Genomic DNA, 23,381 nt, shown 5'->3' with positions numbered 1-23,381 from the left:
GCAAATCTCCTAGCCCATACTGCCAAGAAAGATAAATACAAACAGCACTTCTGTGTCACAGGGATGTTGCCAAGTTTGTTGCTATCTAAACCACCAACTTATCAGATGAAGGTTGTCAAAACCAAGCATCCGGTCAGAACACATTCTGTGAGCCACTACATTAATTTGTGACCAAGAGCAACAGCAGAATTCACTCAACTCAGTGGAGAAAAGATTCCCCTTTAGTGCAAACCCAGTTACTCTTTTCCCAGTTTGTATCTGACTGCTTATATGCCATCAACCTCAAACAGGTGGTTGGGTTTTTTTAAGTAAATGGATTCGCTGCTTTTCAAACACACATTTAGTTTTTCTGAGCAGAGCCAAATACAATAACATAAGACAAAAGACACCCTGTGCAACCTTATCCTTCATTCTCCCTGCAATACTAGGTTTAACCTTAATTTTCTGTAGCTGTAATCAATGCTAAAGGTGCCTTACAGGCCACACATTGTTTGAGAACGACAGACATAGGACCACCAAACTAGGCAGTGCTGTTGTGTTCCCACTAAATTTAACTCCATTTGCCAGCTACCTGCAGACAGACAGTATCTTTGTGAAGTCTGGTCAGATTGCAACTCTCTCCTTTGTCCGAGGCTGAAAATGCACACAGTGAAGTATTGATTGCCTGCTAGCTTACCTGACAGTATATATTAAAACAAGATCTCCACTACTAAAAGCATGTACAAACAAGTCACCATGGAGGGTACTAAATTTCAAATTAATACCTCCCTAGTTCCTCTGTCGTATCTGCCCACATATGCACATGCTTTGATCTCAGAGTAAATGAGATTTACTCTGTTTTCAACGAGGAATAAGCTACCTTGGACTACTTCACATTTATCGTGGGATAGGATATGCTCACACAGAGTTACCCTTGGGTACTGAATATGCTGTAGGTTCACAGCTGAGCTCGTCCCCATGATAATTTCTTCACTTGCCTGCAGCTTGACGCATAAGCATGAGCTAGCTTGAGGTTAAAAAATAAAAATAAAAATAAAAAAAAGAAAAATACAGTGAATACCACCGGACCATACATTGAATTAGGTAAGGTCAGCACTGTGTGTGCTAGCTGATTTTAGAAGTTTGCCTTCTGGCATCTTTTTTACTTTTTAATGTGTCTTTTTCACTTTTTTAAAAATCTGGAGATAGCTCATAGGTATTATCCACTTGCTCACACACACACACAATTATTTTGAGCTGTGACAAGATTTTAAAATGCATTGGCTATTGCATCTAAAAAACAAAGAACATACTCTTGCTCCCTTCTACTTGGCATATATCATTATAAGACTCACAATACTTTTCTGAAAATTTAAATAGAAAATGCCCATATATGACATGTTAGTTATAACCCTTCATTAAGCCCCTCCCACTGAATCTGATTTATCATGCTACACTCCCTAATATTAAATGCCATCATTAGGCAGGATCTCACATTGCTTCAGCCTCAGCACATTGACTTACCAAGGAAACTGCAAAATTAAATCCAACTCAAACACTGATTTCAGCACTGATGAAAGAAGCTGCCTCAACTGTGTTGGCCCCTATCCACAGCACGTGCACTGGCCATACAGACTTCCTGCTTGGTGCTCAGCCAGTGTGCCTCAGCCTACACTAGCAGGAACCATCTGTAGGGATGAAAGAAGAGTTCAACTTCCAAATTTGCTTCCAACCTTGAGAGTAGCTGGACTACTCTCTCCTCCAGGAACCACTAAATAATACAGCATACATAGTTTGCTGAACGGGCAGTCTCTGTTAGGGGCAATCTCTATGCCCATGTGCTGCGGAGTTTCTAATTTTCACTACACATGGTCTTGAACATTATTATCACAGACAAGATTTAATGGTGGATAATAAGGCAACTCTTATGACAACACTTCTAAGATACTAGCATCCTGGCTGGTCTCATACTGCTACACTGGTCTTAGTAACAAGAATGGCTATAATTAGCTCTTATACAGCACTTGTCACCCATGTATCTTAAGAAAAATTACAAAAGGAGACAAGAACTATCACCCCATTTTAAAGACAGGAAAACTGAGGTATTGAAAGGGAGGTAATGATAAAACGTGAATGCCAGCAGCAAAGTGAGGCACAGAACCAGGTCTCCTGCGTCCTAGCTGGGTGCTCCATATCCCATTACCCATATACTGAGTTGCTGAGCTGCCCCAGCAAGGATCTTATTTTTCATTATAGAGTGAAAAATAAAACAAGCCACAGGGCTCTAACTCCTCCTGCAAGCCAGAGACACACAGCCAGAAATTTCTATGGCAAACGATGCAGTGAAAATGCAGCCTGACACAGAGCAAAGTGGCAGCAGCAAGCAAGCCCATCTAGGTGCTGGAGTGGTTGTATCACTCATTATTCAGGGAGAGCGGGGGAGTTGAAAGCATTACTTCAACTGTAAGAAAACAGGCTGGCTGCTGATTAATCCAAAATGCTGCTGTTGAGATGAGAGACCTCATGGTCACTGGCCTCCAAAAACAAAATGTAAAGGTTCAAAAGCAAGCCACTACAAATAACTACCTTCTAGTTCTTACCAGTGGCCAGTCAGGCCTTGGAGACAGGCTCAGCAACATACAGCTGAAGTCTGCTATTTTGTGTGGTCATTCCCAGAAATGTAATAGCTGTAGCAATGTATAGCTCTGAAACTCAACTTGTTAATATTAAGAATTAAAGCAAATACAGCAACTGAATTTCATACCTTTTTTTTTTTTGCCAGCATGCAAGACCAAGACCTCAGCAGTCTCCTTTAGAGAGAAATATCTGTGCTGAATTCAAACATGTCTACCTTTCTTATCTCTACACTACCTGTCAGTTCTAAAACTAAGGTTCAAAAAGCTCCTCAGCAAGCTAAAATAAATAAACCAACAGGCCCTACTACTCTCCAGACAGCAAACAGCACCCAAGAAGATGAGTAAGAGAAATCAGGTGTTTCATTTTTGGTTTTTTAAGCAAGATGACAAGACACCAAGAAACCATGAGAGAACCAGAGCAGAGTCAGAGCTGTTGGCCCAGGGATCACAGCCAGTTTATTTCAATCAGTTTCAGACGCAGAGCCCGGCATTTCAGATGCACATACAGCCCCAGGGCACCCACAGAACTGCTCTGGAGATATCTGCTGTTAAACCAAAAGTGGGCCAGGGCCAGGCTCTGGGCACGTCTCCCCCTCCCACATCCCCAGCAACCCCCAGACAATGCCCCTGCACCCCCCACCTGCAAAGCACTGCCTGGGTGCTTCACTCAGCCACCCCCAAGTCACAGCCAGTGTGGAAAGGAGCACAGGGGGCTGCTCTCCCACATGCCCTGGACCAAAGCATCCTCTCCAGATTGCTGCATGGCACCTTAGCCTGGCCAGGGGCTAGCACAGAGGGCCCTCCCCACGGGGCACAAAACCTGCTGCCCAGGGCCTGGGGCCTCACCTTGGCCGGCCTGGCACAGAGGGGATGTGTGCACCCACCTGATCCCTCAGAGGCCGAGGGGGCAGCTGCAACAGCTTTAAGGGCGGCTGCGCCCCTGCTCCCACCGCGGGGCTCCTCCTGGTGGGGGACACAGCCTCAGCCCCCGCCACAGCCCCACCTCACACGCTCAGCCCCTCGCCGCTGCGAAGCCCCTTTCCAAAATGGCCGCCGCCCACCATGGCCGCCCCGCAAGATGGCCGCCGCCTCCAACGGCTCCCAACGGCTCCCGACGGCCCCCACGTGGCCGGGCCCGCCCGTCTTCCCCGGTGCGGCCGCGAACGCCCCGGCCCACCCCAGCCCGGCCCGGCTGGGCGCAGAGAGGCAGAGACGAGTCCCCGAGGCGCCATGCTTTATTCTCAGGGGTGGAGAAGAAAAAGGAAGGGAGCTCAGGGGACTGGGCGGCCGAGGGGAGAGGAAGGGAGGGGGGGTGTTCGCAGGCAGGCGGCCCGTTGGGGCCAGGCCGGGCGGCACTAGCAGGAGGTGAAGGTTTTCCAGAAGAAGTTTTTGCAGGGGGCCTTGCGGTCCCGCTGCGATAGCTGGGCGAGCCGCCCCAGCACCGCCCGCTCCTCCTCCAGCTTGCCCTCTTCTTCCATGTCGGGGGAGGCCACCTCACGACCCACATCCACGCTGTCCAGCAGGCCCGCCAGCATCTTCAGGATGGCATCTTTCCGGACTGTGCTCTGTTCCTGCGAGCAGAGAGCAGGGGAAGGTGACAGATGGAGGCCCTGTTCCCCACAGCCATCGAGGCAGGGGGTTGTTGCAGGGTGTGAAGGTCCCCCGTGGGTCCCTTCTCATTTCCCTGCCTCCCCTCATGCCCTGTCCTCGGAGCCGATGCTTTTCCCATCGGCAGAGCTGTGGAATCTGTGGCTGCAGAGGTCACTCCTCCCTTCTCCGGTCCCCTGTCCAGCTCAGCCGGCTGCACAGGGAGAGGCACGCATGCCATGCTATAGCTGGAAAAGGGCTGCTAACAAATAGGCAAGAATTGGCTGTAAAGTCCCTTGCTGTCTGCACTAATTAAATTTCATTGAATGCCAAACTGCCTTCTCTCCTAGTAAGCCCGTGCTCCCTTCACTTCTCCGACTGCCCAGCATCTGCTGTGGGAAGGTCGGGGAAGAGGCACATCGTCCTGAGCAACATTAAACTAAGCACACGGGGGGCTGCAACCCACCGTAAAATGCTGAGAATTAAATGTAACAAAGGAGAGGGCTGTGTTGGTGGGGAGAGAGACAATTTAAAAATATTTAATCGGTGGAGACAGGCAGCTTGTATTTCAAGAACAAGAACCCATATTTCAATAGCCTGACCTCGGGGGAAGGCAGAATGAAAGAGGAGTTGCGGATCTCGATGCCTTTGCCATAGCAGCATACAAAAGAGCATAGCCTGTGGTTTGGGGCTTGAGGGATTTCCATCAGTGAGTTATCTTGTTTCTCCTAACTTTACATCTAGCAAATCTGAGGAATTGCCTCTTGCCTGAGTATTCCTGGTCTCTGTGACTCATTAGTGGAGACAGCTGGTACTGGACAAGCTGGGATAGATGGTTTGACAGGAACAGATCCTGTTTCCCATGCAGATGGGAATCCTGGAAGCACATTTCTGTGTCACTTCTCACAAATGCCATGTTTACTGCTGGGACCGCTGGCTCTGTCAGCACCAGCATTCACTAAGGACCACTTGGTGAGCAACTCAAAGGATGGATAAATACAGGCAGCAGCAATCATTTGGAGTTTACATTACAGAATATTTATGGACTTTTTTTAATCACTTTCTTAGCTTTATTAACTAACCCTGCTTCCACACAAGAGAAACTGAGGCACAGAAGAATTATATGCTATGTTTATAGCAGAAGAAAAGATAAAAGCCAGCTTGTGCCCATCCTGATTCCTAGTCCTGTGCTGCAAGTACAGAAATGACTTGAGCCTTTGGGAGACGGACTGGGCCTGGGGAACCCAGCTAAATGTGTCTGCTGGGTTGCATCTTCCTCGTAAGCTTCTTTCCTAGCTGTAAGTGCTATATTTTGAAATAACCGGCTCCAAGCGGAGCCAGCAGCTTCCGACTCGGGTGGGGAAGGCAAAGCTCAGCCTGCTGTTAGGGGGTATTCCTTACGCATGATCGGCTGTGGCTGTTAATGAAACTAGGCAGCTCTTCCCCTGCACTAATCCATTGCTAACATCCTTTCTGCTTATAGCTGTTCCCAAGCTGCAAAAGATCAAGACTCTTTGGCAGCAGCTAGAGATGTTAGCACTGGTGGGTTGTGGCAGACCTTTGGGTAGTTGCTCAATTCCCTGCAGTACATCCACCAGTGCACCAGAATGCGCAGATCTTTCTTTTGCATTCTTATGCATTTTAGGGTGGTTTGTAAGTAAAATCCCAATATTCTTCATACTTAAAACATTTGTCTGAGTTACAGCAGTGATGACCGTAGGGATTGGCTCATCAGTATCTAACAAGTTTTCAGTTTGTAGAATGCTCTAAAGAGAATCATTAGATCTATTATAATTATATCATTATTTTGTAAGCAACAGCGTTTAGAAGGCTAAGAGTCATTACACTTGAATTAATTTTTACCAAAGGCTTATTTACCAATTTATTCCATACAACTTGTTTCTTTTTTCCCCAGCAGCTAGGATTTGCACCAGAATGAGTTTACTTTTTAAGTACTGGATTTGTTATTGTAAGAATGTAGAGCTGAAAGTTTACAGTTATCCCCAGAAGGGTTAATCCCAGCCAGCTGCAGAAGCCCTGATCTCTAACAGAATGCTAGCCCTAGCACCTCACACTGTATACGTTTCTTTCTCGCAGCCAGTTTTGTTGTTAATGGGATGTGAGCCCACTCCTGAAGCAGTAAGACACTGATGGATGAGCTGGAGCCAACACTAAGACAGAAAAACTGATGTGGATATGCACAAAGGAGAAGTTAGTGCCTTTGAAACCAACATTGGGATCCTTCACTTCTGTGGGTAGCTCCTCTGCAGGACTGAAATAACAGCAGCCTTATGAATACAGCTGTGAACTGGACTGGCAGAGTGCGGGTGACTAACTACAGCTCAGAGGAACCTCAGGGATGGCAAGGAACATGCAGGTGAGAAAACTCCGGGGCGAGGGCAAGCAGAACAGAGCACTTGCTTGTGATTATGTTATGCTATTGCTTCCTACCCCTTTGGCCTCTTAGGGAAATAGTCCAGCAAAACAAAGTTATTATAGTGCTATAGCCATTATAATATTAGAGTTTTGCCAGTTGGTAGGATAATTATATTGCTATAATAAGTTCTGCCACTGCATAGAGCTGTGCTGGTTCAGAGTGTAATTATTCTAGCAGAACTATGTCAGTATAACTCCCCTTGTGAATACTACTCTGGAAAAAGCAATTTTATTCTGATATAATTACTTCATTTATTATTCCTCTGTTACTTTCCTACTGAACCTATCTTTTAAACATTTGTCCTTCCCATGAGTCCTATTTAAAATATCATCTCCCTTGATCATTTTACCAATTACGTATCTTTTCTCTCCCTCCCTAGTACTCTGCTTTATTCTCTCATGCTGCACTCTTTCAGCAATATTATTTTCTCCTTTTCCCTCTCCTCTCTGCTCTGTTCTGTTTGCCAGTTTTTGCTTAGCTCAGACTTCACTTTTGCAGCTCTCTGGCATCTGCCCTGGTACCTTTCCTAAATAAACTGGCTAGTAAGCTGTAGTAATAGCCTGTGCTTCAGCAGTCCATGAAGCTGTAGTGCCTTGGAATATAGAGGGGTGGAAGAGCTGTTTGCATCAGGTAAAGCCTAATTGCCCTTATTACCCCTCCCCTGGCTGCAGCCTGCTTCTGTGTGCTCCCACCTCACCCAGCTCCTACACGGGGTGCATTATACTCACCCTAGTGTTCTGTATTGCGAGTCTCTCTTCTCCAGGCAGTGCAGTGGCTTTCACGCTCCACACCAGCAGCAGAACGGACACCAGGCTGGCCACCAGCTGCATGATGTACAGGATGTGACTACTGTGCTGAATTAGGAAGACTGGGAGAGGGAGCTGTTTCTGGGCTCTCTTCTGCCTCAGACAATGGCTGCAGCCCCTTTTATAGCCCTCCCCCTAGCCCAGTGGGTGACGCAAACAATTAAGTCTATATCAAAGGCAAATTAGACTTTGGAGAGGTTGTTAACACTTGGCTGCTTGAGTGGGATACTTCAGTGCCTCTGGGCTTTCCATGTGCCAGACCTGCAGAGACTGAGGAAGCAAAGGTTTGGGACTCTCCAGTAACATGCTGTTTCTTCACCCTGAGAAATTGTAGGCACTATCTGTGCCTCTCCTAGTTAGCTGAATTCTGCTTGGGAACATAATGTTGGATAGAATAGGCCACCAGCTTGCACAAACCTCTGGCCAATGCTGGATGATTCAGAGGGAAGAAGTAAAACTTCTGGCCACCAGTACTTAGATATGGGCTTGGACCCTCAGCCTGTGTGTCCAAACAGCTCCAGACTCCAGGGGTATTTGGATCTGGATCTCTGCATCCAGTGATGCATCTCACTGCATAACGCCAATATGCCTGGCTTTCCTTTTACGGTAACATGGGGACACAAAGCTGCAGCTATGCAGTAATATAATCTGTCTTGCAAATGTACATAAGACTACCTGGAAGCCAGTTAGAGGTTACTGGTTTTTGTTCCTAGTTTTGTTTCAATACATCTTGAACCTATCCCAGAAGTATAGGTCAACACAGTGAATCCTGACTTGGCGATGTTGGGTTTAAATGTATTAAAGGGAAAACAAAGTACTGAAAGGCTGGTCAGAGCTGGAGCTGCTCTGCTCAGTGAGGCTTCAGAAAAAGGCTCATGGTATGCTGGCACTGACGGCAGGCTGCTTGGAGTAAGTTCCTACCATTTCTGGTCTCTGGTTAGCAGCTGTTAATTCAGCCCAAAATGCTGTCCTACCAGTGAGATTGGTTTGTGGGCCAGCAGAAGGTGCTGTTAAGCACTGCTATCTGCTTTGCATTGTCCCCATCATGTGGGGATGGCATCCACTGTCACATGCCTGTGAGATGCAGAGACAGAGCTAAGATCCCATCTCACCACTAGCCCTTTCTCCAGAAGCACTCACCTCAGGGCAAGTTCTCTTCTGACCCTAACAACAAAAGGTAAATTGTTATCCTAATTTATCCTAATTCAGCACATAAAAAAAAAAACACGGGGAGGTGACTTGGCCAAGGGGATGCTGTGGCAGAACTAAGAACAGAAGGCAGAAAAACCTGTTCCCCACTTCTACTGCTTACCAGCATTACAGTTCCTGGAAACAGCATGATGAAGCTTTGCCTGCAAATAATCCAGCTCCTAATGCCAGTTACACCACCCTGGATGCTCTTGAGGGAAAAGATGCCATCACTTCCATGCGTATTTGAAAAGAAATGCTGGATTCCCTCACTGAAAGATACAAAGAAAAAACCTTTTCCGAGTCATATGGGCTTGTGGGGAAAGGTGACAATCTAGCAATTTCTAGAAATGAATTTTCCTCAGAAAACTTTGTAACCTCATTGTTTCTCACCCCCGCCTCGTGAGAGCTGGCTTCCACGCACCAGTTTCAGATGAAACATTATCTGTTTCCTTTTAAACTGATCTTGCTAGTTTATCAGAATTGCTGTGTTAGCCCTTCGTAATGGATTCTGTCAAACACTTCCCAGCCAGTCTGGGGCTTGAGACAGAGAGCAGTGAAGTATCAGGCTCCAGCAAGCAGACAAATCACAGGGACTTGCCAAATGACCCGCAGCTGATTGCTCCAGGAGAGGTAAAAGTGGGAGAATAGCAAATGGAGAAAGCACACTTGGTTGCTCAAGAGGAACGAAGGGCAGGTACCTGTGAGTGTGAGATGTGCCTGGGCTGACAGGCAGGCAGAAGGTGAATCCCATACTGTTGGTTATGAGGCAGGACTAAACCTTGTGGGCCTACTAGCCCAAAAGCTAGACAGACAGCAGAAGCAGTGCAGCCAGGTCTCCATGCTGGGGGCCATCTGGTCTAACCAAACTGCTTGTTCTAATAAATATGGTTTTGTTTGCAGCTTTGCCTTCTGAATGGGCTGTTTTCTATAAAGCTTCATTGAGCAAATGGGGTCACAAGTATGTCAATGCTCTTCTACCAAAAAAGAGATGATGTACTGAGCTAGAGATCAGCTTCTGGGGAGGCCCACAGGGATGTAAACAGTGACCACGCTGCTGTGAATCTGTCCTGGGATTAAAGGGCAGTAATCAAATAATTGTTACCCCTTGAGGGGGTTGGCTTTGGAGAGAGTTTCTGCCAGCACCAAACCTGTGGCCCTGTTGACGAGCACAGTGCAGCCAAAACCTGTACTTCTAGCCTGGGCCAAGGCTGGGTGTCTCTTCCCAGCTGGGAGGGAAGGGAATAGGGACACATCAAAGCACTTACACTCTAGTGCCCACAGTAGGACTGGATCTCTACATCCAAACAAGTTCCCTCTGGGCTCTGCTACAGCATCCCTCAATATCAGATGCCTCTTTTCCAGATTCTTCCATCTTCTCTAGTGCCCTTCCCTTTCCTCACATTTCCTCTGCTGCTTCCCCTACATTAGTCTGTTCTTAAGCTCTGGTCCTCTGGCCCCTTTGCAGAGACGCTGCTGGTTCTGCTACCACCACTGCTGACCATCTCCCCATCACAGGCTGTAGCACCATCTCCTTCTCCAAAGGAAGTAAAATAACTCCGTGGTGATGGAATTTGCTCTTTTTAGTAACTGGGAAGAGTTCGACATATACCACCAGGATTATTCTTCATTCCTACTGTCCCCTATTCCCTGTCGCATTGGCTGTCTGACCTTTAAGAAGGCCCCAATTTTTTTTTTTTTGCCAACCCTTAAAAGGTTATCACTCTGTACAGGAAAGGTTAAAGGTCTTCCCTTGGAGGAATAACCATTTCTGACAATTCTTTCCTTGATTTCCTCTTACCACTTTCTCTCTCTGTTATCTGACTCACCCCTTTAGAATTCGTCTTCCTTGATGCTCTCTTCTGTCCAGAGTTGCACACGGTCTGTGTGGGTTTCTACACTTTACAGGGAGGGTAGATGTATCTGAAATCAGCATACCCATGAACACATCCATGGGAACCTCATAAGGGTGGGGATGCTCGAGAAGGAAGTTCAGCATACAGTAACTTGGAAAGGTCTGGCTATCCAAGGATTTTGGCTCACTGTTAGCATGGCTTCAGCAGAGCTGCAGAGTGGGTTCAGAAATACAGCAGAATATGCTTACACAATCACATAAGACAACCTCCATCTTTTTGTGATTAAGGGTGCACAAGCAACATGCAATGGGAGAGGTTTTATCTTTCAAGAAAAAGGTCCCTGACCTCTCCTCAGTGTGTCTGTACAGCAGCGAAGACTGGGCATTGCTGGAATACAAAAGCTAAGACTATGTCTGGCACCAAATGCCACATTAAGGAATGAAATAATTTCTCAATTACTTTCCTCTGTAGCCTGGATATTTGCTGTCTTCTGCCCATTTGTTGCCTGGTCTGGGTTCAGATCACCATGTCTTGAAGCACGTAGCAGAATTGCATCAGGCTTCCAGAAGAAAGTCTGGTTCCCAAAGGTGAGGCACTCAAATGCAGCTGAAGGAAGGGTTCAAATGCTTCTGTTTTCCTGTCACTGGAACCCTTTCTCTCTGCCCTCAAGAGACCCTAGTTGCAAAGGCCAATGCAATAAATAAAGCAATAGTCAGCTGACAGTTGTGAGCCTTCCTGGAAGGGGAAACCAATTTGTTCATGGGCCTGAAATCACAGCTCATTTATCAGGCCAGGCTTGCAGTATTCCCTCACACTGCGCTCCCCAGGGGCCTCTGAGAAGCATGCAGGTGGCCGTTCCAGCCACGGCTTTTCATCAGCACTAATCTAACAAACCGAAGGAATAGACTGCGTGAGCGTGGGCTGGAGCCTACTGCTCCCACTCATCTCTGATAAGAGCTGCAGAGCAGGTGCAGGGAGGAGGAGGGGAGTACCGCAGGGACGCTGCTGTCACAGCACGCACGACTACAAGCCTGTTACAGCTCTCTAGGGAGGTGGAGCAGGGGGAGTTGTGCTACCTTCTCTGTCTGTCGACCCCAAAGGGACTGCAGGAGGATGAAGGGAGGGCGAGTGTAATGCTTCAGTGGTATGCTCCAAACCTTTTGTTATTTTAAAATGCATGCAAAGTTAAACATTTCAGTTATTCCACCAAAAATCTTCCTCAAAAATAACTACATGCTATGAAACACTTCTATTTCAAAATACCTCTATTTTCCACTGAAAATGTTTTGCCTGGCTCCAAGTAGGAGGCATTTCAGGCTGTGAAGCAGGCTGAGGATGCCTGGGGTTACTGCCTACTGACATACAAACTGACCTCTGTTACACCAGACTCGTCCCATTGGTGGCAAGATTGGCTGGATAAGACTTGGACGGAAATGTTTCTTTACCATTTGGATTTCCTGAGGGATTGCATGTGCACTGCGCCTTGTGGGAATTCAGTCAGAAAGAGCTCACCAGGGACATTCACACGCAGGACTGCCAGCACCACGGAAGGGACCACTCGACTGGGAGAGCTTTAAACAGGAATTCACGCATTCCATGTAGCGTGGGGTTCTGGTTACTCCTCCCCTACAGCTGAAGGGGGATGAAACACATGCAGGGTCATCACATATGTCATCTTGCCCTTAACTGGCACACGGAATTAGCTTTGTTAAGCAAACTCCTTCCCGGAGATGCCCGGCCGTGGGCTGCTGCAGCAGCCCTTCAGTACCAAGGAGAGGGCAGCCCTCTCCTGCGGGGTCCCCACTCCGGCCAGCCCTCGGCCCTCACCGGCACTTCAAACCCCCTTAGCCACGGAACCGGCGGCCTTGAAAGGCCTGCCGCCAAGATCCCCAACATTCATAATAATCCCCCCCGCCTTTATCTGCTTCACACATCACTGTGCTATAATTGAGATTCCCTGGCTCTAATTCCCCACCTTTTGCATATTTTAAAAGCACTTAACTCCATCCTATACACGACGAGGAAAGAGCGTCACCTAGACTTCCCAGTATTTAACTTGGTTAAATTGCTCATCTTACTTTTTAACAACATTTTGCCCAACTCTTTTGCTAGACCTGAGCTGCTGTTTCACGCTTCTGTCCACACTTTTCCCTCTTCTTCTCCCACCATTTTATCAAAGGAACCTTCCCTCAACTTGGTGGCACTTGTTATTACTTTTTTGACTGTTTGCTTACTGAGGCTGCTGTTCTCTGATGAAAGATGAATTGTCATTCTTACTTCAGCAGTCTCTTGCTCCAGCCAAGCTCCATCAATAATTCAACCAGGCCTCGATAATATTAGCTCTGGATGAATATGACACTCATGCCAATTAACTGGCTGAAAGGGCTCAAGAGATACAGGCAAGAGATTTCTCTTAATTTTTTTAAGCTCTTTTCTGAACTTCTAAAAATTGAGTTAGTTCAATGAGTAAACCACAGAGCAGGAAGTCTGACACAGTTCAAAAGGCACCAAGAGGCTTAAGCAGTTGATGTGCTAAAGCCCATCAGGCTCTGTTCCCTCGCTTGTCTCCACCTGCTCAGACTGATACTACATTGTACGTTACTTGGGACAAAGCCTATCCCTGTTCATATGCTCCTAGCTTAGTAAGATGCTGGAACATGACTGCAGCATGTCTAGACAAACATCTTTGAGGATCTTTGCTTATGAACAGCCTTACTTGACTAGCCCTGGGCAAAAGCCAGCTAAATCTCTGAAAAAGTTACTTGAGTATTTTAGTTGCCCACCTGGAGACCCTGCAAAGATTGCTTTCGAGTGTTCAGTGCCCAGTTCTATACGAGGCCCCATTAGTTTTCTCCTGTTGGGCATTACCCAAATCGCCAGTCTCTTTTCAATTCCCAGGGTCCTTGGCCACAGCAGCCTGCAGCTTAACAGCTCAGACCTCATACATTTGTGGAAGGGATAATCAATCTGTAGACACAATTGCCTGAGAGATGACTGCCATGCCAAATACCATTCCAGCAGCTTAAACAGCAAAGTAGACCTTGTGGCAGCTCTCAGCACAGGGGTGACTAACAGTCATAAAGTGCTCAGAGCTGCTCTGATGGAACTAGCTAGAGATGCACAAACTCTTGCTCCCTGTCCTGCTGCATTGTTAATGAGTGCTTGACTCAGATCTCTGTCTTCACCTATTGCAAGGCACTGAAGTATTTGAAACTGCCTGTAAAGAACAGTGATTTGGAGTGACTTGGAAACTGTATCTAGAACCCTGCAGACAGAGTATGTGCAACTTGGATGGCAAACCGCCTTGTCTTCCTGCTCTCATCACTGGCCACTGACTGAACTTACAAATTTGGAGAGAGCTCAGAGAAACAGAAGGAAGCATTAGCTGCGTGAAGGCTCGTAACAGGTTTGAGAAAGCTCTTTCCCTCCTGGGCATTGTTGTACTGACCAAGGGTGGGTGGATGGCTTGAACTTGTTACTAGTTGGCAGCTGCTCTAAGGCCTTCCTGGACTACAGTCCTGGTCTTGATTCCCATTCCAGGGGAGAGAAAGTGCCAGAAATAGTTTTCTGTCAAGGATGAAGGGCTGAATGGGGTTCAGGTCCCACAGCAATTTAAACAGGATTAGCTAGAACCAGCCTTCCATTACTGGTCTGCTCTTTATAGTAAAAATACAAGAGTTGAGCAATGAAAATGCCTCAATAGCACCGCTAATCAGTAGCTGTGGGAGAAATGAGACAGCTACCCAGACAGTTGAGAGACAAAATGGGTGTAATCTTCTCAACACAAGAATACAAAGGAGACGGAGGCTCAGCTCTGCAGCTTAGCAATGCTTTGCAAACCCTTATGACCAGAAAGAAGCTGTACTGATACTGGTAGTAGAAGGGGGCATTGGGAAAGAAGTGGTAAGTCTCATCAGAAAGGGGAGAACATAGGAGGGTTGGTACTGACACCACAGAAGTCCCTCGCTGCAGGCACACAATGGCTGCACCACCTATGCTGTTTGTAGGGTCACAATTATGGTAAAGCCCAGCCCCAACCTTTGCAAAAAAGTCTGCTCCTTCTAGTTTTCTCCTACCAGGCCAAAAAGCCTCCCTCAGAAGGAGCTTTTTTGTCTTCTCCTGATGCCACCTAGCGACTGTTCCCAGCCTGTTCAGCTTGAGTTCGGTACTTGGTTCAGGCCCTCGGAGCCACTAAGCCACAGCAATTTTTGCAGAGAAAAGGATGGTGCAACTGAGCGGGGCCAGTGATTGACAGGAATTACGTGCTGCTAGCAGGTAAATGGGCAGCTAGAAGACAGCTTGGAAAGCTGTACCAGAGGCAGCATTTGGACTAAAGAATAGCTTGGATAGACAGTACTGACTTCTGCAGCATAGAGGATGACAGAAGCTGGAGCTATTATGCAGGCAGGTTACAATACAAAACATGCAATGGGATCACCCTTCAGAGCTTATTTTTGATGGTAACTTGTCATCCCTAGAGACAAGGGAGAGAGGAAGTCAGACCAACTACAGAGCGCCCCTGGATGTCTTCTGACAAGCACAGCAAACTTCCAGGATCTCTGTTTCCACCCCCACACTCTCCCCAAAGAAGCACACCGACCCACACTGATGTCACCTTAACCAGAGCCAAGTGTTTAATTGATTGCAAGGGAGTGACAACCACACAGTGGTTGTGCTGGGAAGATACCCACTGCACAACGGTGGTACGGAGTCTTTAAAACAAAAGTAAAGACGTGGAGGCAGATCCATCTCACAACAGAGTACAACGAAAAACAACTTATGCATCTGGGGGTTCTGGAGGCAGCATTAGAAGTAATGATGCCTCCTAAGGACTAACAAATACCCAGGCCTGAGGCATCTCAGCGTGACTGAGATGAGAGATTTGTCAGCACAACTGACTCCCCAGCATCAGTACTTAACAGCAGGCAATGGATCTAAGGTTTGTTTTTTATATATATATATTTATATTTATATATATAAAGCGCCTATCACCATATTGATAAACATTCTTTGGAACCACTGACAGCAGAGGTAAGAACAGGACTCAGCCTGTTAGTACCTCAGCACTTCTGTTTCCAACCGATTTAAAAAAAAAAAAGCCACAAGACTTTGCTGCCAGCCTGCCTGGCTGGTATTTAATACTGCTACTCCATCAGGGTTGGAGGGAGACCTACTGTGAATGGCAACAGTTTGCACTGTGACTTCTCCAACTGCGCTGCAGAACAGTGCAGGTGTCGCAGAAGGGCAGCGAGACATGAAGGCTCAGACCCGTTAGCAGTCAAAACATCTCAGCAGCAGGGAGCTCCTATTAGGAGAGAGCAAGCTAACTTTGCGCACAAAGCTCTCACTCTCTGTGCTTAAGGCTGAGTCAGTGATCCTTCTGGACTCTTCCCAGGTTTCAGAAGATCACCAGACAGAAATACATGTCAGTTATAAATATATCACGTCAGTTGCAAGGGGTGGAGGTGGGAGGGGGACGCAGGAAGGGAAGAATTTAGAATGGGTGCAGGGAGGAGAGAAAGGAAGAAGACATCTTGCATTTCCAGTACTGGAAGTAACGGTTTTGACCCCACGCAATAAGTCACTGGACCTTTTCGATAGTCTTATCTGGCTTATGCCCCATCATCTTTAACACATCATCAAAAGGAATGTTGGCTGGCAAAGGGTTAAACAATCCCACACAGTGGAGAGCAAATCTGCAGTCTGCTGGGAAGGTCCCCACCACATCACTGGCGATCTCAGGGTCCAACTTGAAGGAAGCAAGCAGTTTCTCAGGCTCACACATCGCTCAAGGCCTGGAGACAGCCAAAGACAAAAAAGTGTCAGGATGGACCTGCTGCAGCTCTACCAGTCCTCAACAGAAACATGGCTCTGAAACACAACCACGGCATTCGCCTTCATCCCTAGAACACTCTGAGGAGGTTTTTTCTGGAACCTGCAATTGCAACCCAGTTAGGAGATGACAGAACGATGCAGAAATACAGACTATCCTTCAAGAAGGCAGACAACACTAGAGCATCCTTTCTTTACCCTCTGGTTTGCACTAGAAACAACAACCACATTTTATCTAAGACTTTTGGAGCTTTCCAATGGGAAACACCAGTTCTGCAGGCTCTTGGACTTAGTTTTGGTCGGTGAAGTAGGAGTGATCTGCCATGAAAGCATGGGACATCAACCCAAAGAACGGTTCCAAACTGAACTCCAGTCTTCCCAGACTGACTCATACTCTGCTATGTCATACAAAATGCTGTCCTGCTCTGACTTGCTCACAGAAGCCTTTAGGGCTGCAGGAAATCCTCAGTCCCGTACACTCCCACTCCTGCTGAAGAAAAGTCATACCTCGTCCTTGATGGAGGAATAGCAGCGCAGCCTTGCTTACCTTCCGTGCAAACTCTGGCAGAATGAAAGCTGCCCGATGAATGTCAGAGTTGTAGTATTTCAGACTCCTCTCCTCTACTTGTTGCTGTGAGAGCTGCTGCACAGGCTCCCGGAAATTTGTGTTCTGCAATAAAGAAGCCAGGTAGCTCTGTAGCGTTTGGGTAACGAGCAAAAGGCTGTGCGACAGGCTTCCCGACTGATGGCAGAGAACCAAGAGGACTCGTAGGAAAACAGATGACTTTCTGTTCCAGTATGAGGTCAAAGGTTCTGCACAGCTCCAGCCCCAAGGGCTGGAGTTTACGCTCCATACCTCATGTGACTAGCCCTTATTCACAGATGTCAGCGTATGAGGTCAGACTGCATGTGAGCCATGTGCCAGATGAAGCTGTCAGATTGTGCCTGACCATCTAAGAAACAAGGCTTTTGCTCTTCGGAGCAGAATCCACATCTGCGTTAAGTCAGGCACAGTGCATGCTGCCAGTGCCCCAGATAAATAAAACAGAGCAGCAGAAGTGCCACGGGCTCCCTAAACCAACGTGACAGTTGCATTACAGGCTTGCTGTAATGCAGCAGATTGGGAAGAGAGCAGACCTCAGTGGTCTGACACAGAGTTACCAGCCCACATCCTAACACTGACTCTCACTTGGAGGCCTCTGAATGAGCAGATTACCAGTCGCAAGCCGATTCTTATCGAGCAGGTGCCCACGTTATAACAGCCAGCATCAATACGCCAAAGCCTTAACAGGCTCTGGAAATTGGTAGCGGCTTCCTCCCTTCTAAGTTTGTTGTACTAGAGAGAAAACCACGTCCTTTTCGAAGGCAACTGGTTACATTACTGGTCAATTCTGCACTTCATTCAGCGCCAAGCAAGCTGCATTAGAGCTCTGGGACTCTGGGCTGGCGGAGGTGGGGCCCAGCGTGAGCCTAGAGGCCCCACAGCTGGGAGAGTCCAGTGCCACAACTCAAGCTCTGTAAGGGACAGCCTGAGGCAGGCTCTGCAGGTGCTTTCACGGAGTGGAAAAGGGCACTTCTGAGGTGTCTGAAACTCACCGGGTTCTTGCTGCAGAGCATGAAGCCAATCTGCCCGCTGGGATATGTGGGGATGGTGCAATAGGCATATTCCACAACAGGGAACAGAGACTTGCAGAACTGACGCATCTCCTTAATGAGATCCAGGTGCAGCCACTGGCACTCACCTACAGGGAGAAAGGAAGACAGGATGCAAGGTGAGAGCTGCCCCTCTTCTCTGCACAGGCCTGTGCCAGGTTAACAGTGGTTCCAAGTCCAAACCTGCTCTACTCCACACAGCTCACATGGTTTCAAAGGCAAGATAAGACCCTTATGCCAGTTTTACTAAGCGTAGTCCAGCAGGTAACGAGCTGACGTATACAGATAAAAAACGCTCCTGTACCTGGGAGCTGAAATGGATTTCACTCCCTGCGTCATGTCTCCCCAAGAAGAGAGTCCCCTTTGTGCCTCACACTTGGCATGCAATGATCTGGCATCAGCCTCTGCCCAGAGACAGCATCCTCACCTTGGCAGCAAAGAATCCCATCTTCTCGCAGGGCTGTCTTCATCAGCTGGTAGTAGGATTCTTTGAATAAGCTTTCGGCAGGACCTGGGAGAAAAGTGAGTAAAGAGAGATGTCTAGAGAGAGATTAAGATGGTCAGCTTCTGAGAGTTTTCCAAATACCCAGGCTGCACAGGGACTGCACTGGAAAAGAGACATTTCAAATGGCTTTTCAGTGATCACAAGTGTTGGAGATAATCTGGAAGGGGCAAAAAGTTTTGACCCTGGCTGAACCCCAGCCTGCACCTAACACAGCAGAACTATCAGGATTTTAGCTTTGCTCAATAGCAAGCCCAAGACCTTTATCAAAGAAAGTCCTAGCAGCTGCCTTTTGCTTCAGTGAGCATTGTTTAAACTGAACTCCTGCTCCAAACTGCCTTTTAGAGATGCCTCTCTCTGTGTTGACTACAGCAAGAGCGAAGGTGACTCAGGCACTCATCATTAGGTCCCTAACATGAGGTGCCGTAACTACATTTGGTCCCTCTCTACCTCACTTTTCCCCTTCAGAAATACAGCAACCTCACTACAGCCATCTTTAGGCTAGGTAGCTACACCAACAGTGCGTGAGCCACTGCTTCATTAGCGGGCACATGTGCAAAGCTCTCTTTGCCAGCACAGTGCTGTATCCCCCATGGGATTACTGGACTCAAGGATCAACTCTCTGCCAGAAGCAATAGCTGCTGGAGTTAATTTTGAGGACAGAAACGTGACAGCTGGCTTGAAGCCTTGCTAATACAATTTTCTGGTCTTCATCCTTCCCTTTCTCTACAAAAAGAACTAAGTCAGTGACAGTCTTTTCACTTGAAAGGAGCCTGGGCAGGCTGGCATTACTTCCAGGAGGTAGGCGGAAGAGAAAAGGAGGAGGAGTGTGGAAAGCAGTACCCTTTTATGGCCAGAATTCTTACCCATGGGGTCAGACGAGTCCGTGATAATCACATCAAAGGCTTCTTGATTTTGTTTCATGAACTCAAAACCATCTCCCACATGCAAGGTCAGCTTAGCGCTGGAATACCCCACTGCCATCCCTGGGAGGTATTTCTTAGATACCTGGATCACATCCTGCAACACAGAGAGGATGAGTGGGTCAGTGGCCACTACAAGGAGCTACTTCTCAGGCTACTGTACAGCTGCAGCTGAAAGAACAGCACAATGAGTCATTTCCTTCTACGCCTTCAGCACAAATCTAACTGCCTCGCTAGATCCTCAAGAGCTGTCAGCATCTTCAGCCAACAAGCTACACTCAGCCCTTTCCTACGGCCTCAGGGTTCAGTGACACTGTTGGTCTGTCCTTGCCAAACTCAACAAGAAGAATTTGGAGTTTCAAAAGCTCCCTGAGGAACTAAGAGAATACGATTACAGATCTGACTGCTCTGTGCTCCTTTTCCCTGCGGACATCACTTGCAAAGGTGATCTCGACTTTTTTTTTTTTTCTTCTTCTTCCTAAATAAAACCATGCCAGCAGGTTTCTGGATGCAAGATGAGAAATATCCCCACCTCTGCTCTATAATCATTATATCAATCTCCTCATAAGATACTGTTTTCTCTCTAAAACAGCTACAATAGTTAGACACCCACTGCCCTAGGACCAGCGATTGTACTGAACACAGCTGGCAGAAACAAAAAAGTATGCTGGTGTCAGGCAGTGCTTGTTTGAAACCAGGCACATATGCCTACTTAGCTTGGCAGACAGGGTACGCAGTCTCATGCAGCAGCGTTTCCCGTTCCTAATACAGCCCCGCTTTGAGGAGACAGCAAAACTTTCTAAGAAAGTAAAATATCAAAACAAACTAACCGAGAGGAGGACCAGCCCATTTATCACGGAAACAAATACCCCCCACTTATTTCCTGCTTTCAGTCGCAGGAGACGGCTTAACAAAGCAACCATCCTCCTCTGGCAGGAGCAGCGCTCTGTTCCGCATTGAGGGAGAGGGAAAAGCAGCACCTTCACACAGCCAGAGCTCTCCTTCTCCAGATCCCACGCTTGGCCCATGCTGGCCTGGAAGGGCCTCTACCGTGCGTGTGTGAAAGAAATCACATGAAAGAGGCAGCCAGCTGCCACGTCGATGACTCGTAAGGCAAAGAGGTGGTGCTGTCAGTGTCGCGCCAGCAGAACCGGCAGCAAGCGCACTCGCTGCTGACAAGGGACAGCAGATGAAGCAGCAGCTCCCGTGGATGCTGTGAAGCAGGGCTGCTTTTTGCTGGGCAGCCTGCCCATCTGACTGAAGCCCCAGGGCACCTCCACGCAGCCGGCAGCCCAACGCACCTCATCGATCTCGCACTGCACCACAGACTCCACGGTCGGGTGTTTCACCACCTCCCGCAGCACTCCCCCGTCACCACCACCGATGATCAGCACCTGCGAGAGGAGAGAGCAGAAAACCGGCCGTCAGCGGGGCCCGGCTCGCACAGCACGGCCCGAAGAGGACGGCTGGAAAAGCCAGCAGCCCTCTGGGCTCGTCCTGCCCCGGCGCTTGGAGCTGCGCCCCGGGGGCCCACGAGGGCTGCCTGCGACGCTCTGTCAAGCGCCGAGCGTAGGTGCCCCAGAAACGACAGCCCACGCCCGCCTCTCGCCGCGGCAGCCCCGAAGCGGCCGTCTGGGAGGACGGGGGCCGCGCTGCGGGCCCCGGGGCCGGCTCGCAGGCCCCGGCTGCGGGAAGACCCCGCGGAGGGGGCCGGGGACGACTCACCTTGCGGGGGTCGGGGTGGCTGCAGAGGGGCAGGTTGGCGATCATTTCCTGGTAGGAGAACTCGTCCCGCTCCGTGCACTGGATCACCCCGTCCAGGACCAGGACGTTGCCGTAGGTGGTGCTGGGCAGAGCGGGGAAGCGGGGTTGGAGCCGGCCCGGGCCCGGGGCCGCGCTCCCCCGCCCCCTCCCAGCGCCGCCAGGCCCCGCCGCATGGCGCTGGGCGCCGCGCGCCCCCCGCCGCCGCCGCCGCCGCCCCGGTGCGCCCTCCCGGCCGCGCCGCACCTGCGAAAGACGAGTATCTCCTGGTAGCGGGAGCGCTGGTGGTGCAGGAGCTCCTCCACCTGCAGCGACATGGCCTGCCCCGGCCACAGCCGGCACGTCTCGCGGAACCAGCCCTCGCGGATCAGCGCCGCCGCGCCGCGCTCCATCCCGGCCCGGCCCGGCCCGGCCACCCCCGCCGCCCCGCGCCGCCCGCCGGGCACCTGCGCGCGCCGCCGCCGCCGCCGCCTGACCCCGCCGGCGCGGGAGCCGAGCAGAGGGGCCCACGCGCCGCCCCGCCCCCGGCCGCCAGCGCGCGCGCCGCCGCGCCCCCATTGGCGGGCCGCGCGCCGCCGCGCCCCCATTGGCCCAGGGCGGCGGTGACGCCGGCGCCAGCAGGGTAGGGCGGCCGGCGCCCGCGGCCACGTGGGGCGGCGCGGCCGCAGCGGAGCCGCCCCCGCCCCGGCGGCGAACGCCCGCGGCCCCCCGCGCTGGGGCTGCCGAGCCTCGGGCCGGGCCGGGCGGCCGCCTCCCCTCCCCTCCCCTCGCCGCGGCGCGGCGCGGCGCGGCCGCCCCTCCGCGCCACCGGGGCAGAGCCCGGGCGGCGGGCACGGGACGAGGCGCTGCCCGAGCGCCCGGCAGAGCTCCGCCGCCTGCAGAAAGGCGAGTGACTAACAGTTGTCGCAGGAGGGGCTCGCTCGGCCGGTCCTCGGGTCCCATGCGGCGAAAGCAGAGCCCTTGCTAGCGCTCGTGTGCCCCGGCGTGCGCTCGGAAGCGCTGCGAAAGGCGGTGCGCGCTGCGAAGCAGACGCCGGGAGGAATCCACCCGGGATACACCAGGAGTAGCTCTCCAAGCGGGCTATGCAAAGATCGTCCTGAACAACCGCTGCACGATAGCAAAATAGTCTTAGATCAGGGGATTCTGGTGCTACAACTCCATCCCATTCATAGGTGTAACCGGGTGAATAAAGCACGCGTGCATTTGCTAGCCACTTCCATCGAAGGCGTTTGTAAGACCTGGGGCAGGGAGCCGCGACTCACGAAGGGAAGACAGAAAAAGACTAAAATTAAGATCATCCTTCAAATGCCACCTTGCGTGGAATTTTAAGTACAGGACTTAAAAAACTACAGAAATTTTAATATCTCTGCAGCCAGTGGGGCTTTTGCTAAGAGTTACTCGTTCTTCAAGTTACAGAAGTGTCAGGAGTGGTACAGCTGACAAGAAGGGGAACTGGCAGCCCCTGCAAATGCACTTAGAGACAATTGCTATTTAACTGCCTCTTTTCAAAAACATTCTCCCATATTCAGCCATGCAAGCAGATTTTATGAGCAGAAAGGGACTCTGTTCTACCATTACAACGCTGCTCTGTCAGCACTGTTCATACCAAGATACCTAAGGAGGAAAACCCCTCCTAATTCCCTCCACTCCCTACTCCCCAGAAATACGTGAAAAGATTGAAAACAAACAAACAAAATCCCAAACCTCCTCACAGTCTTTGTAAAATAAAGCCCTCGGGTTAGGAACGGAGAGGGAAGTTTTTACCACTACCCACTCAGTCAGAGAAGTAAATCCTGTCATTGCCCACACAGGTGAGCAGGAAATGGAAAATCCTTAGTCAGAAAAGGAAACCACGGAGTAAAGACAAGACCTTTGGGAAAGGGAGCAAGATCCATTTGTCAGTGCAGTGCCCAGTAAGCCAGTGTAACCAGATGGAACCAAAATGATCAGTTCATTCTTTTGTAACTAAGCAACATAGAGATAGGAGCGGGGTAGACAGTACTTCAATGTTGTGTTTGTACACCTCTGGCTATGGATACGCTGCCGTGCCCAAAGACAATTGGACAAGGAGCAGTACAGACATGCTGCTATGTTCCCAGTACGGCCCCAGCCCATCTTGACAACGAGTCGAGGGTAGTTAGAATAATTGGTTTGTGTTAAGGGTGCCAAATCATTGTTAGGGACCATGCACCATGAAGAAGGGAAGCAAGGTGGGATCGCG

At 49.5% G+C, this 23,381-nt stretch overlaps 2 protein-coding genes across 2 annotated transcripts; both read right to left on the bottom strand.

The window, feature by feature from the left end:
• Positions 1 to 3,842: 3,842 nt before the first annotated feature.
• Positions 3,843 to 14,961, bottom strand: CORT (cortistatin). The gene is made up of 4 exons (XM_072884053.1): positions 10,463 to 14,961; positions 8,758 to 8,905; positions 7,368 to 7,463; positions 3,843 to 4,186 (listed from the first exon to the last, which is right to left on the bottom strand). The coding sequence occupies exons 1-4, from the start codon at positions 10,630 to 10,632 to the stop codon at positions 3,971 to 3,973; spliced, it is 630 nt and encodes a 209-aa protein (XP_072740154.1). The 5' UTR covers positions 10,633 to 14,961; the 3' UTR covers positions 3,843 to 3,970.
• A 163-nt stretch (positions 14,962 to 15,124) lies between these two features.
• On the bottom strand, positions 15,125 to 21,617 carry SRM (spermidine synthase). The gene is made up of 8 exons (XM_072884051.1): positions 21,407 to 21,617; positions 21,125 to 21,245; positions 20,701 to 20,793; positions 19,343 to 19,496; positions 18,402 to 18,485; positions 17,918 to 18,063; positions 16,869 to 16,991; positions 15,125 to 16,284 (listed from the first exon to the last, which is right to left on the bottom strand). Exons 1-8 carry the CDS (start codon positions 21,550 to 21,552, stop codon positions 16,267 to 16,269), a joined length of 885 nt encoding a protein of 294 aa, XP_072740152.1. The 5' UTR covers positions 21,553 to 21,617; the 3' UTR covers positions 15,125 to 16,266.
• Between the last annotated feature and the right edge of the window lie 1,764 nt (positions 21,618 to 23,381).

This window comes from Ciconia boyciana, chromosome 19 (genome assembly GCF_034638445.1).
Source record: "Ciconia boyciana chromosome 19, ASM3463844v1, whole genome shotgun sequence".
NCBI lineage: Eukaryota > Metazoa > Chordata > Aves > Ciconiiformes > Ciconiidae > Ciconia > Ciconia boyciana.
Note: the sequence above shows the minus strand (reverse complement) of the source record. Positions and strands in the feature narration are given on the sequence as shown.

Excerpts from the sequence above, each read along its gene's own strand:
- SRM (XM_072884051.1), bottom strand. The coding sequence starts at position 21,552 with ATGGAGCGCGGCGCGGCGGCGCTGATCCGCGAGGGCTGGTTCCGCGAG. Across the intron at positions 21,246-21,406 it reads GAGATACTCGTCTTTCGCAG|CACCACCTACGGCAACGTCC; the intron begins GTGCGGCGCGGC and ends CGCTCTGCCCAG. Across the intron at positions 18,064-18,401 it reads TGGGATTCTTTGCTGCCAAG|GTGAGTGCCAGTGGCTGCAC; the intron begins GTGAGGATGCTG and ends TTCTCCCTGTAG.
- CORT (XM_072884053.1), bottom strand. The coding sequence starts at position 10,632 with ATGCTGAACTTCCTTCTCGAGCATCCCCACCCTTATGAGGTTCCCATG. Across the intron at positions 8,906-10,462 it reads GGAAGACGAATTCTAAAGGG|TGAGGGAATCCAGCATTTCT; the intron begins GTGAGTCAGATA and ends TGTATCTTTCAG. Across the intron at positions 4,187-7,367 it reads TCGCAATACAGAACACTAGG|GAACAGAGCACAGTCCGGAA; the intron begins GTGAGTATAATG and ends CTCTGCTCGCAG.